Raw genomic sequence first — 15,339 nt, 5'->3', positions numbered from 1 at the left:
GAATCGTCACGAAATGGAAATATTTTGTGTTCGTAGATATCTGTAGATAGTCGTTTTCCGACACACGTGGAGTTACCGGAAGAGAAAGGGAGTCCTCATTATGTAATTTAGGTCCCAAAAAGGGATCATTAATTGAATCAATTGATCGACCCGGCGTCTATTGGAGGCCCGGCTTCTATTTTTTTGCACTGAACAATTGACCCGGCTTCTATAAGAGGCCGGCGTCTATGAGAGTCCCGGCGTCTGTGAGAGTCCCGGCGTCTGTGAGAGTCCCGGCGTCTAATAGAGGAAATACGGTAATACAGAGGCTCGATCTCCTTTATCAAATCATTAACGGTTTTTAAAGTCCGGCGTGAAAGGTACTTATTTAAAACAAGCCGTACCTGGATCTCATTATGTTTGTTAGTTTGTTTGTTTGTTGTTTAACGCCGCACATGCATCAACCAAGTCAGCGAGCCTGACCACCCGATCCCGTTAGTCGCCTCTTACGACAAGCATAGTCACCTTTTACGGCAAGCATGCATTGGGATCGATGACATGCATCAACAAAGTCAGAGAGTCTGACCACCCGGTCCCGTTAGTCGCCTCTTACGACAAGCATAGTCACCTTTTACGGCAAGCATCCATTGGGATCGATGACATGCGTCAACCAAGTCAGCGAGCCAGACCACCCGATCCCGTTAGTCGCCTCTTACGACAAGCATAGTCACCTTTGACGGCAAGCATGCATTGGGATCGATGGCATGCGTCAACGAAGTCAGCGAGCCTGACCACCCGATCCCGTGAGTCGCCTCTTACGACAAGCATAGTCACCTTTTACGGCAAGCATGCATTGGGATCGATGACATGCGTCAACCCAGTCAGAGTGCCTGACCACCCGATCCCGTTAGTCGCCTCTTACGACAAGCATAGTCACCTTTTACGGCAAGCATGCATTGGGATCGATGACATGCATCAACCCAGTCAGAGAGCCTGACCACCCGATCCCGTTAGTCGCCTTTTACGACAAGCAAGGTCACCTTTTACGGTAAGCATGGGTTGCTGAAAACCTATTCTACACCGGATCTTCACGGGTCGGATCTCATTATGAAAACCTTTGACTGTATACATTAGGATGTATACCTAGTTCTTATCCAGCATTAATGTTTACCCTGCAGTTTTCTGTGATCAAAGTCCCACGTTACTGTAATAAAATACTCAATTATGTGAAATATATCTCCGCGGAGGTTAGAGCCGCTTGATCACGTTCATGTACAGATTAGAGTCTCAATAACCGATCTAGTAACCCATGAGAGACATAGGTCAAAACAAGAGGACTTATCAACGAACGAGCGCAGTCTAATCGCTGATCCAACCGTGATAAGGCAAGGACCCTGACAACACGTGGCGTCGTTAGTAACAACATGGCGGCTGTGGTGGAGTGAGTGACAGTCGATATACATAGCCAAAGCACGCACCAGGTTTATGAAGTGTTTATAAACCGACGTACGTGAGACTGCAAGTGAATGTAAATCATATTTGACCGAATGTGTATTTACAATGCAAGGTAAGTGTTATAATTCACGTTGCGCGTGATTTTGACACAGGATAATTCAACAAGCATGGTTTATATGTATAGATTTAGTGTGTATAACGGTCAAGTGACAGTTACACAGTTGTCCGTGGATAAGTCATGTATGATACGGGAAACGAGGTGATAAACATGTTTGAAATGTTATAACCCTTCTCCTGTGAGAATTTCTAGGTTTTCTCGATATATTTATCATCTGATATATTTATCCTTCTTTCTTCTCTCTCTCTCTCTCTCTCTCTCTCTCTCTCTCTCTCTCTCTCTCTCTCCCCCCCCCCCCCTCTCTCTCTCTGTATATCTATCTAATACGTTTGTATTTCATTCTGTATTTCTTTGTATCTACTAATCTACCCCATCATATTTATCTATCTATCTATCTATCTATTTCTCTAGGTATGTAGTTTTAACAATTCTTATATACAAACACGAGGTAGTTTACTTGCTCTCAAAGACAAACCGGTTCCCCGTGTTATAAATGCCCGCAATATCATACACAGGTATAAGCTTGATTCAATATATTTATGAAGACATACATGTCCCGTCAGCATAATCAATGTAATCGATAGATCAATGCATAGCCTCAATATGTGTTCGAACGCATGTAATCACCCTCCAGACGGCCGAGGAGATTACACTCTACCGTATCGATTGTTGATGTCTCGCTTCTTATATCAACAGGGACTGGCTGTGTTTATATGTACATTGGAGTGGTATTACCCAACAGGTAATGTGTGTGTCACTTAACAGTGTTCGTTCCGCCAATTCGGTCGCAGAGAGAGTATAACCAGTTTCTTAAAACGAGGTTGCGCAGCACGGCGTGTATCCCAGTCCTTTTGATGGTCTAAATTTTATAATTAGGGACAGTTGTCAAACATGTTGTTAGTGTAATTATTATCTGTTAAATAGATTTACATAACATTGATGCCTTCTGTCAGATGGGGGTACATGTGACACGTCATCTAAGACGTCGGTATCGCTGTGTAGAATTGCGTCCCCTGGGCACGCCAGGAAACTATGATCATTCGAATCCCGATTCGACCCGATTATGTTTCTCGATTTGTCAGCACCAAGCCTGTGTTTGTGGGTTTCACCAAAGTGGTAAATGTCTGAGACCTGCATCACTTCAGGCTTTCCTCCCACGTTAAGCTGACACACCGTGATATAACTGAAATAATGTTAAAAGCGGCGTTCTCACTCACTCACTCAATCACTCACCACTCTGCAAGAAGGTGACATTGTTATTGTCAGTACACGCCATCTAACCTGGAGGGTATATTGTAATACAAAGTCTACTGGAAATAGATTTACCACATTTTAAAAGAACTAATACACAACGCTTGTATCGTTGGCATCTACACATACTAACACACACTCATTCACACACACACTCAAAAACACTGACACACACTCACACTCTCTCACACACACTCACATTCTCACACTCACTCACACACTCAAATTTTCACACACACACTCTTCCACATACTCCCTCTCACTCACACACATACACACACATATACGAAAGGCTTTACGTATCTTGAATCAACAGATATAATAGGTTGGTTGTTGGTTGGTTTGTTGTTTAAAGCCTCACTCAGCAATATTCCAGCTTTTTGACGGCGGTCTGTAAATAATCGAATCTGGACCAGACATTCCAGTGATGAATGTCATGAGCATCGATCCACGCAATTGGGATCGATTACATTCATCAACCAAGTCAGCGAGCCTGACCACTCGATCCCGTTAGTCGCCTCTTACGACAAACATAGTCGCTTTTACGGCAAGCATGGGTGGCTGAAGACTTATTCTACCCCGTCTCTTCACGAATAGATATAATAGGTAAGTAACTGAGCAGCTCAGGACACCATGACCCAAAAGAAAAACACCTGCCAGATCGCGTCCAACCGTTATGTCAGTTTTATAAACCCATAGGTTATGTGTGCAGGATTTAATTTAATCCCCAAGTGTTATGTGAGTGAAAGGACCCTCTATAGCCTCCTTGAAATAAACGTCAGTGTCACTGGCAATAAAACTGAATAATAGAGTGAGTTTATCATGCACGCATACAGTGTTCCGCCCGTATGAACAACACAACTCAAAGCCGCTGTCAAGTTCATGTCTTTGGCGTGTATGCTATATAAACCTCCTGGTGTTGTGGCGTCTTCGTGTATAACGTTACCATGCATGAGAAGACATGGTATTAAGATCGACATAATATCTGACTGAATTACGGGGCGGCACAGTCGTGTGTATTGTTGGAATAATCACTCGGCTCACCTCAAGCGTATTCAGTCATCTCGGTAAAGAGGAGTCCATGCACAGTATTATGCACAGTAATATGCACAGCAACATTAACAGCAACATGAACGGCAACATGCACAGCAACGTGCACAGCAACGTGCACAGCAACGCACTGAGCAATATGCACAGCAACATTAACAGCAACATGCACGGGAACATGCACAGCAACGTGCACAGCAACATCCACAGCCACAAGCACAGCAACATGCACAGCAACCTGCACAACGACGCGCACAGCAACATGTACAACGCGCAGAGCAACCTGCACAACAATCCGCACAACAACGTGCACAGCAACGCACTGAGCAATATGCACAGCAACGTGCACACCAGCATGCATAGCAACACGCACAGCAACATGCATAGCAACATGTATGGCAACGTGCACAGCAACATGCATAGCATCGTGCACTGCAACGTGCATAGCAGCATTCATAGCAACATGCACAGCAACGTGCACAGCAACATGCATAGCATCGTGCACAGCAACATGCACAGCAACGTGCATAGCAGCATTCATAGCAACATGCACAGCAACGTGCACAGCAACATGCATAACAACATTCATAGCAACATGCACAGCAACGTGCATAGCAACATTCACAGCAGCATGCACAGCAACATGCATAGCAACATCCACAACTTGCGCATACTTTCAATAATGTTAAAAAAAACAAGTCTCTTTTTCTTGCAAAAGAGAATGCAGAACTGTGAGTAAACATTCCATTTCGATCTATATTCTACCCAGCAAACGACTTTCGGATCCAAAAGAAGTTAATATAATCCCGCTCTGCCACATTATTACAGCATCCTACTAATTTAACCTGACATTACCACTGAGTATAAGACAAATATATTCACACACCCGAGGCTCTTGGATCGGTATCAGAAGTTCTGTCGATATAAAAATGTTATATTACTGGTTGTACTGACATGATTAAAAAATATTGGTTCATGTGACCGTTTATGTGTTTCAAGATAACATGTTTGGTTGTGTTGTCTTTGAAAATGTGATTATTCCAAAGTGGTTTCTAGGGGTGTGCAATGAAATAGGTTTTATAATGGCATTTAGTTACAGGAGGTTATTGTGGGAGTATATATGGTTTTACGCCGCTTTTTGCAATATTCCAGCAATGTCACGGCGCGGGACACCAGAAATGGGCTTCAAATTGTACCCATGTCGGGATTCGAACCCGGGTCTTCGACATGATGAGCGAACGCTTTAACCACTAGGCTACGGGACCGCCCCTGAGAAGAATCCCCGGTCGCACATGTACACGTTAACCAGTTTAGTGAACTCTACAAACATTGGTAATTTGCCGGATTCGAACCCAGGAAATAAGGTGAACTGAGGCACTTTATACGACTGGGCCCCCCTTGATTTCTAAGAAGATCTGCAACACTAGTGGCCCAGTCGTCAAAGGCGCGGCAATTTGCTGTGGGTACGAATCCCGGTTCGCCCCGATTATGTTTCTAGGCTTGTGAGCACCATAGCCGTGCTCGTGGGTTTCACCAAATTGGTAAACGTCTGAGCTCTGTGTCGCTCTAGAAATATTGTTCGAAAATATTTTGATGTACAGAAAAAGACGTTCCTTCAATAGTGATTGAGTATGGTTTTACGCCACTCGTAGCATTATTTTAGCAATAAATGATCTTCAGACATTGTTTCCAAGTGGGGAATCGAACCCGGGCTATCGGTGTGATGAGTGAACGTTTCAACCACGAGGCTAACTCAACCAATTTTCTGTGGGAACATAACCAAGACCTACAAGTGAACTAAAGAAATCGCAGATTTGTTTGAAATCCTCGTGAGATACTATAAAACTAATAAAAATTGATTCCCAATCTATCAAATGAACTCGTATTTAATTCCGCGTTTCAAAGCAGTCCATTCTTTTGACTCAGCGATATTCCAGCTATATGACGGCGGTCTGTAAATAATTGAGTCATGACAGACAATCCAGTGATTGACATTATGAGCATCGATCCACGCATGACCACTCGATCCCGTAAGTCGCCTCTTTCGACAAGCATAGTCGCCTTTTAGCGCAAGCATGGGTTGCTGAAGACCTATTCAAGCCCGGACCTTTACGGGTCACTTAACTAAATGTGTACATGACACGAGTTTCTTTGTTCAAGCGTTTTATACTCAGCTCTACTGAACCAAAGATTTTAGAACAGGTTACTAAAATATCATAATTATTAAGCACACAAGTTTTTTGTTAACAGATAAACTACCCATGACATCATCGTGAAGCGTCGTCTGAAGAGACGGGAGTATGTCGATGACCACGGAGGAGGCCGTCGCCGGTGATGCAGCTGCTGTTCCTGGTGCAGCTCCGAACGGTGCAGGAACGGCCCAGGATGATCCCACAGGAAGCACGGTTCAATATGCAAGCCACGTGACGGAGAATACCTCTGACAAACCACAACAGGACAGTGCAGGTCCGTCTGGCGAGCGAGTGTTTGGAGAAGGTGACAGGAGTATGCCAATGGAAGATTTACCAGGAAGACTGGGGGAAGAGGGTGGGAATGTGACTGAAGGTCAAGGTCAAGGTCAAGTAATAGCCGATCAAGGAAACAATGAAGATCCGGTTAAAGAGAAAGCAGATGTTGAAGACGACAAATCAAATGACAGCAATGACACATTGGAGTCTGGTGACTCGAAGTCAAAGGGACTGTCTCCTGTCGTGGTACCAGCGGTGGACGACATCACCACTGTTCATAAGGACAATCTCCCTTCTTCTCAGGAACATACAGTAAATGGTTTGGATGTTGTTTCTGCGTCGAATCGTTCAGGAGGCGCTGAAGAAAATATTACTGATGCAGTAAGAGAGATGTCTGTTGATTCTGCGGCAATACTGGCTGGCGACTCGGTACAAAGGGCGTCTGACGAAAGGGGAAATGCCAAAAGGAATTCCGCCGATGCTAAAGCATGTAGACGTAAGACCCCCACATCATCTGAAAGCTACCCAACCATGTCAACCGCACCTCCGAGTCGTCTGCCATTGATACGGTCGGCGCATGCGCACATTCAAAGTCTACAAGCTCCGAACGCCCCGAGAGGATTCGAACACAAGCAGATGCTGCGGAGTCGTGTTCCACCTCGATTCATACGCCTGGCAACCGTTACAATGACGCCAAAGTGAGTAAGATTCCAATGAGTACATATTATTTTCTTCTTTCATGTTTGATTTGCCGTCACCTTAAGTACGGGGCGGTCGGGTAGCCTAGTGGTTAAAGCTTTAGCTCGTCAATCCGAAGACCCGGGTTCGATTCCCGACATGGGTACAATGTGACGCCCATTTCTGGTGTCCCCCGCCGTGATATTGCTGGAATATTGCTAAAAGCGGCGTAAAACCGTACTCACTCACTCACTCACTCACCTTAAGTACGCGCTGACTGCGCCTGGACTCATTCATTGGATTATTGAAATATAGAACGGCAACACCAGAGAACAACCAGCCTCGATTATCTGCCGAAACAGACCCCACTGGGTTTAAACAACAAACTAGTGATTGAAATTGTATGCATGGGTCGCTGACAAACAGTGACAGGTGTTCATGAAGACCCTCTGATTTTTTTACGGTGCAAAGACAGATTCAAACCTATTAATGATATATATTTTAGCACCATGTTTGTGTTTCTTGAATTTCAACCAAATGTTAAAAACCATGACCTGCGTTGAAAGAAGGTAGAATTAGGGTTAATGACCAATGCATGTGACTGTTGTTCCTTAAATGTATGATGTGTATCCGTAAGAGGTTAACACGTGCAGAAATTGTATTCATCCATATACCGTTACAGTAAAGTACGTTTATAACAATCACGCTTATAACGAACTGACGGATATTACGAACTGATTTTTTTGTCCCGACTATTTGCTATATTTATGCTGTATGTATGATTGTAACGAACTACGGTTATAACAAACTAAACTTAGTGGTCCCTTTGAGTTCGTGATAACCGTAGGTTACTTTATATTAAAGTGAGTGCACAATTCAAGCAACATTTTAAGAGGGGATGGGTGGAAAGAAGGATTAACTACTAGGCTACCCCCCCCCCCCCCCCCCACACACACACACACCTCCTCCCCCTCATCCTATATTTAGAAATGAATGATACTTTTGATACTCGAGATAAATGAATATAAATGTTGCATGTTGCATTTTTTTACAATGGTCCAAAGGTAAATTACATGGTATATCTTTTCATCTTGATAAATCCTCAACAGCAGATCTATAAAAAACACCTTTACAATTGTTCTTCACTCTTCACAAACTCGCTGTGTAAACACCGTCATTAATAACCCTGATATCGCTATAAGTCGAGTCCCGGATTGCGGAACAGTGGGCTCGGGCATTTCAATTCTGTCCCACTTAAAGTCTTGTACAAAGTTTAAAACAGGTACAATCGGGCACAGAAGCAATTGCGTCATGTTGCCACCACTTGATCTAACACTGCGGGCAAGACCTTGGCCAATAAGGTGGGGACTGCCTTGAGAGTTAGTGAAAATCGTTGATAATGTTAACGTTGTGAGATGTGATATGTCGTGTTATATATTAGTACATGTTTTCGATACAGGGCCAAGACAGTCAGCGCAGCACCAAGCCTATATTACGAGGAACCCCGACGTCCAACGAAAATGATAACTTGGGAGGAAGCCAATAACGCGCGACCCCCCCTGAGATTCGACATGGAGGGGCCCTCGCCGTGGACCTACTCCCCACGGAACAAGCCCCTGTACGAAACCAATGCCCCCGCCTGGACATTTGGAGCACGGTGTTCCCCTGAGAGAGGTATGGCAATGTTTGATCAAGTATTGCTTGCCGGTGAGGTGAAACGGGGTTTAACGTCGCGTCCAAGATTATTGCACTTACATAGCGGTGAGGTGAGGTGAAATGGGGTTTAACGTCGCGTCCAAGATTATTGCACTTACATAACGGTGAGGTGAGGTGAAACGGGGTTTAACGTCGCGTCCAAGATTATTGAACTTACATAGCGGTGAGGTGAGGTGAAATGGGTTTAACGTCGCGTCCAAGATTATTGCACTTACATAGCGACGTGTGTGTGTGTGTGAGTGTGTGTGTGTGTGAGTGTGTGTGTGTGTGTGTGTGTGTGTGTGTGTGTGTGTGTGTGTGTGTGTGTGTGTGTGTGTGTGTGTGTGTTGGGCTACTTGTACTAGTCCGGACCGATGCCGATTCATAGTGCTAGCACACTGAGATACCATGTCGCAGTTTAACATACACCACTCAGACACAGCATACTGACTCCGAGCCGACCAGTCCTTGTTTTAGCCCCTTAATCCCAGGCGCCAGACAGGGTAACAACAAGTACCGTCTTTCAACGTCTTTTGGTATGACGCGGCTGAGGATCCAACCCCGGACCTTCCGCTCTCGGGGCGGACCCTCTACCACTAGACCACGGAGGCGGTCATGTATTGCTTGCAAGCCGTATAGGATCTCAAATAAACTGACGGAAATAGACTTATACACCCATGATTGATGGTGCCTAAACATGTACAAGAAAACAAAATTTATTCGCTGGTGATGTATGTGATCATAGTTATGTTATGGACCTAATGTTTGCTGTGTTTCAGCGATTTTTTTCAGCCTAGTAACGTTTTGTACCCAATTTCCAAGGGTATAATTTCTTTTGCCAGGCTGTTTGTTGTTTTCTTTGATGATGTTTAACACCGGAGTCAGCTATATTCCATCTGTATCATATTCGGTACGTGGATAATCGATTATCGTCCAAAACTGGCTTCCACAGGAGATATCGATACGAGTTCATCTTTTGGCATGTAAAACTTTTATAAAGGTTTGAAAACAAACGCCAAAATGCCATTGTCTATGGTGAATGTTGTCGCTACCCGCTTTATGTCAATGCGCAGGTCCGCATTATAAAGTACTGGTTAAAATTAACCCGAATGCTTGAAAAGTATGTAACATGTTGATGTATTTCGACAATATTGGTCGTAATACTTGGGTAGCATCTGTTCGTAACATTTTATTTTCGCATGGTTTGGGATTTGTATGGTTAAACCAGTCTGTTGGGGACAACATAGCTTTCATTGGGGTGCTTACAACGTGTCTTGTAGATGAATATCGTCAAAACTGGAGGTCAACACTCAACAGTAGTACCCGATATATGATGTATAAAGAATGTAAAACACTGTTTGAACCTGAAAGATATTTGAGCATTTACAATGATAAACATGTTCGCAGTGTTTTTATCAAATTAAGATGTAACGTTTTACCTTTACGACAGAACGAGGGTAGATGGCAATCTATTGAATCATGTTTACGTATGTGTTTGCAATATGTCTGTTGAAGATGAATATCATTTCGTATTGATCTGTAAACATTATACTGAGCTGCGTAAAGTTTATTTGCTAGAATTGTATTGGAAGTTTCCAACTATATATAAATTCAAAAAAATATTGTGTACAATTCAGGATGAGTTATTAAAACGTCTGCAATATTATGTATTTTATGCGTACAAACAAAGACTTGAAGTCGTAAAATCTATGTAATGTGCTTCACATTGTATTATTGGCACTGCATTTTCTTGTATATGGGCCAAAGGCCTACACACAAATAAACTAATTTTGACTTGATACAAGGGAATTGCTTCACAATGCTTTGTGGACCATTGAGACGTCATTCTTACAATGAGTTTTAAAATTCAATTGGTATCACCAATCTCTCTGTAACTGAAGTTTGTTAGTAGTGCGTTTTACACTTGTTATTACTGTTTACAAACTGGAATAGTGGGAACTAGAATCTCACCCTCTTTTGATATCAAATATAGCAACACTCATCGATAAAAGCATGCTGATATTCTTGACATGAAAAGACACAAGGGTGAGTTTGTTTGTTTGTTGTTTAACACCGCATTCAGCATTATTCCAGCCACATGACGGCGGTCTGTAAATAACCGAGTCCGGACCAGACAATCAAGTGATTTACACCATGAACAACAACCCACGAAATTGGGATACGATGACATGTATCAAGAGAGTCAGTGAGCCTGACCACCCGATCCCGTTAGTCGCCTCTTACGACAAGCATAGTCGCCTTTTACGGCAAGCATGGTTGCTGAAGACCTGTTCTACCCTGTATTTTCACTAACTATGAGTCAATCACATCCTCACTCACCAAACAGTTCTGTATTTTGAATTGTATTTCGTGGCATTGTTGGAATGAATGAAAATATGTTTTTAAGTAAAATGTTGTCACTTGCGTTAGCTGCGAACGTTTAAACTTTCATGTTTACGCTTATGACAGTCGACCAATAGGTGATCAGGAAAGCTATGGAGATATTGTTTGTGGGAGCCACAGTTAGATAATAAAGTTTATCTGAAATCAATAGAACACCACATTTCGTTGTAGAGGGAGGTTCGAGAACATCATGGGCCAAGACGTGGTTTCAAACACCCCATGTCTGGCACACCAAGGTGGACTTCGTCAGTGACGGCACGGTGAGTTAGCAAATTTATAACGATAGCCCGTACCGTCGTCTGGATTAACAAGTGTCTGGATTAACAAATGTCGGAATTAACAAATGTCTGGATTAGAGGGTGCCTAGGTGAACTAGTGTCTGGTTTAACGGTGTCTGGATTACCAAATGTCTTGATTAACGTATGTCTGGATTAACAAATATCCGGATTAACAAATGTCTGGATTAGAGGGTGTCTGGGTGAACGGGTGTCTGGTTTAACGGTGTCTGGATTACAAAATGTCTTGATCAGCGTATGTCTGGAATAACAGATGTCCAGACTAGCGATTGGCTGTATTAACGGGTGTCCGGATTAGCGAGTTTATGGATGAACAAATGTCTGGATTAACAGGTGTCTGGATTAACTAACCACTTTTTATCGTTCATGACAATGAGTTTCACACCATTTTGAAAGGTATTTCGTTACATCATATCGTGTCAACTTAGTCTGAGAGGACGACACAACGTTATGCAAGTCATAGAGGTTTACAACCTACATGCTCTGGTGCTGAGAAACTTATCTGGATAAATCTGGAATTTGAAGCAGATTGAGGTCAAGAACGAAATGTGACGAAGTTGGTTAATGGGTTAAAGAAGGTTAAAGCACTTTGCAAACTCAAGAAAAAACAACAGATCGACAATGAGATAAGTGAAGGCTGAAATTGAGTAATGTATCCTGATTATAAGTCAGAATATTACAGGTAAAAAACGCCATACAGCGGATCACAGCATTAGGTTGCTGAATGTTTTTTAGTTGAAATAACAAGGGTCAGCGTGATTATGCCTGTTATCTTATCAGAGACTTGTTAATGGGAATTCGGTGTCGCTTCTGTAAAATTTCAGTCAGACACACGCGTTGATCACGATTGACAAAGTTTGCCTGACCACCCCATCCCGTAAGTCGCCTCTTACGACAAGCATATGAGTTGTTGAAGACATATTCTAACCCGGATCTTCACAGTTCCCTTTAATAATATACTGAAGTCAACGTTTAGAATGTCTATTCATAAACCTATCCCGGTATCGCCCCATATTGCATCAGGTTCCTGACACCCCCGGACAAAATAAGACAGGAAGTAAATCAGTAGCCAGCTCACTCTCCAAACCCGAAATGGTTTTACAAACTGGCCTTTTGATATGAATATAATGTTGATTTTTGTTTGGTTAAAAGTCACAATTTGTTTTACATGAACATTCTATGACGTGAATCAAACCTGCAACATCACATATCGTGTTTTTTGACCCACTGTTTTCCCTAGGAGCCACCGGGGCAGGTGACGAAAAGTTGTTCAATTTTAATTGTCATGACTCCAGTTGGTCCCTGCTGCACGTGCTTTTTCTCTCGCACGCTTTGATAGAATTCCTGATATACCGCGACACACTTCTGCTTCACTATAAGGTATCTCGATGTTTTCATACTTTTCCTTCTGGTATTTCGTGCATTTTGACGGTTCATAAGTTGGGTAAAACACGTTAAGGTTGAACATTTAAAACTTTCAGCTCGGCCTTTTCCCTCGCTCGCAGGTTTACATTTTCTACCAAATCTTCAGAGTTGTGTTTTATCTTAACATAAATGTTTCAGTGGCCGACGCCTAACCTGTACAAGAAAGGATCACTCCTCGGACCACGGCAAAGGACGATGCCGGAGTCTCCGTCGTATTCAATGGGGAGGAAAGGCGACTTCTCAATCACGAAACAAGGTTGCTCATCAAACCAATTATTGAATACAATTGAATAATGATATTTACAAAACACAAATATCAAAATGGACCAGTTTGTTCAATCAGATGAAAAACATAGTGAATGCTTTAGCACATCAAGCTTATGACGGTATAGTGAGTGAGTGAGTATGGGTTTACGCCGCTTTTGGCAATATTCCAGCAATATCGTGGCGAGGACGCCCAGAAATGGGCTTCACACATTGTACCCATGTCGGGAATCCAGTCCGGGTGTTATTGCTATAATCGGTGTAAAACAGCATTCAATTTGCGTTCCATGGAGTAATTTGGACCCGCACACATGACAGGAAGAAATTCGCATGATTTGAATGAATATAATTTTACGCAATATTCCAGCAATATCAACGCGGGGGATACCCGAAATGGTCTTCACGCATTGTACCCATGTCTGGAATAGAACCCGGACGAGCAAACGCTTTAACCACTGGGCTACCCCATCGCCACTGCAAGATAAAATTGTTGTTGTTGTTGTTCATTATTCCTTTTGTAACTATTTATTCAAGTATATACGGTTTTAATTACCATAATTAATTCATTAAAACTGAGTCTGGTTTATTGTATTGCAGGAGCCGCCAAGGAACCATCTCCAGGAGAGTATGACACCCATCACTCTGATAGGGCATTGTTTAGACGGCACCCTGCCTACAGTCACCAGTTCAGACGGGAGGGTACCATTTTGTGGTCTTCAGCAGGTAAAATAACAACCTTAAAAACTGACACTGGATTTGTGAAAAATACAAGTTATAGTTAGTTTGCAACTAAAAGTAAATATCCATTATTAGATCTCTTCATTAACATCGTCAATACCATAACGTATGGCAATAGACAACAAAAATAGAAAGATAAGTGTTAAGCATTTAGTCAAGGTTAAAGTCTTTGATAGGCATTTAGAAGTTGGATGAACATTAATAAATGCCATTTAATGGCTTACAACTTTAATCTTTAGTGAGTGAGTGAGTTGGGTTTAACGCCGCTTTTAACAATATTCCAGTTATATCGCGACGTGTCAGCTTAATGTGGGAGGAAAGCCCGAAGTGATGCAGGTCTCAGACGTTTACCACTTCGGTGAAACCCACGAGCACGGGTATGGTGCTGACAAACCTAGAAACATAATCGGGGATTCGGGATTCGAACCCACAATCATAGGTTTCTGGCGTGCCCAAGGGACGCAACTCTGCACAGCGAATCGCGGCGCCTTAGACGACTGGGCCACCCGTGTCCCCTTTAATCTTTAAGCGTTACTACTTCTTGCACTTTCATAAGGGGAATACTAAAGACGCGTATTGAGCTATTGTTGATATGTTTACGTAAGCCAGGATTAATGTATAAAGGGGGCATGGGTGGCCCAACGTCTAAGGCGCCGCGATTCGCTGTGCAGAGTTGCGTCCCTTGGGCACGCCAGAAACCTATGATTGTGGGTTCGAATCCCGGTTCGCTCCCATTAATCTCCCAAAATCTTCTCTTTTTTTTTCAGAAGACACCCCCGGCCCTGGGTCATACACCCCTACGTCCAGCACACGACCCCACGGCCCCGCATTCAGTATACAGGGTATACGACGGGAGAAATCCCATGTCCTCGGGCCGTATTCGTCGTTCTGAAACCACCCACAGTATTATCTAGGGCTCTGACGGGTACCAACAATAAGTATCCAAGCTTCAACCTGAATCCGTTTGTAATGTTAATATGCCACACAATCAATATGTCTCTGATACGCCATCTTCTAAGTCACAATGTGTATTATGTCTTTTCCATATCTGCCCCACGTATATGAAAAAAAAAGAAAACTTGAGTTCAATTTAACCTGACCTGTGCTCCAGTACCTGCCAGCGCTATCGATACATTTAACGCGGATTATCCCTGTAGATCTTTGATAAGGAAGTATGTTGACGGAATAGAATAATCCAACTGATAAATGATCTACAGTCGAACACCGTTCTGTCGAACTTACGCTTGTCTCGAAGAAACAGATTGACCCCTGCGTATTCCTTCTTAGGTCACCATTTTTGGTTGTGTCAAACCTCGGATAACTCGAAGTATTGACGTAGGTCCCTTCAACTTCGACACAACGAAGCGGCGTAAAACCATACTCACTCACTCACTCTCATAGCACCGGGGAAATACACAAGACATTGCAACCTCGATCAGTGAGGCTGAAATTGCAATCTCAGATCCTAAGTTGCCGTTTATGTTAACTTTGTTGGCATGACCATATCTTCCTACCGGGTACC

The 15,339-nt window shown here is 43.0% G+C and overlaps 1 protein-coding gene across 1 annotated transcript; it reads left to right on the top strand.

The window, feature by feature from the left end:
* The first annotated feature begins 6,150 nt into the window (after positions 1-6,150).
* On the top strand, positions 6,151-14,864 carry LOC139477060 (uncharacterized). Its single transcript, XM_071259620.1, has 6 exons — positions 6,151-7,016; positions 8,456-8,670; positions 11,266-11,354; positions 12,954-13,071; positions 13,677-13,802; positions 14,585-14,864. Exons 1-6 carry the CDS (start codon positions 6,151-6,153, stop codon positions 14,707-14,709), a joined length of 1,539 nt encoding a protein of 512 aa, XP_071115721.1. The 3' UTR covers positions 14,710-14,864.
* The last annotated feature ends 475 nt before the right edge of the window (positions 14,865-15,339 follow it).

The sequence above is a fragment of the Haliotis cracherodii genome, unplaced genomic scaffold, assembly GCF_022045235.1.
Source record: "Haliotis cracherodii isolate W230 unplaced genomic scaffold, xgHalCrac1.p SCAF_30, whole genome shotgun sequence".
In the NCBI taxonomy this organism is placed as follows: Eukaryota; Metazoa; Mollusca; class Gastropoda; order Lepetellida; family Haliotidae; genus Haliotis; species Haliotis cracherodii.
This window is presented reverse-complemented; position numbering and strand designations above follow the sequence as displayed.

Coding starts and splice junctions, on each gene's coding strand:
- LOC139477060 (XM_071259620.1), top strand. CDS start 6,151: ATGTCGATGACCACGGAGGAGGCCGTCGCCGGTGATGCAGCTGCTGTT. Junction 11,355..12,953: donor ACTTCGTCAGTGACGGCACG/GTGAGTTAGCAA, acceptor TAAATGTTTCAG/TGGCCGACGCCTAACCTGTA. Junction 13,803..14,584: donor CATTTTGTGGTCTTCAGCAG/GTAAAATAACAA, acceptor TTTTTTTTTCAG/AAGACACCCCCGGCCCTGGG.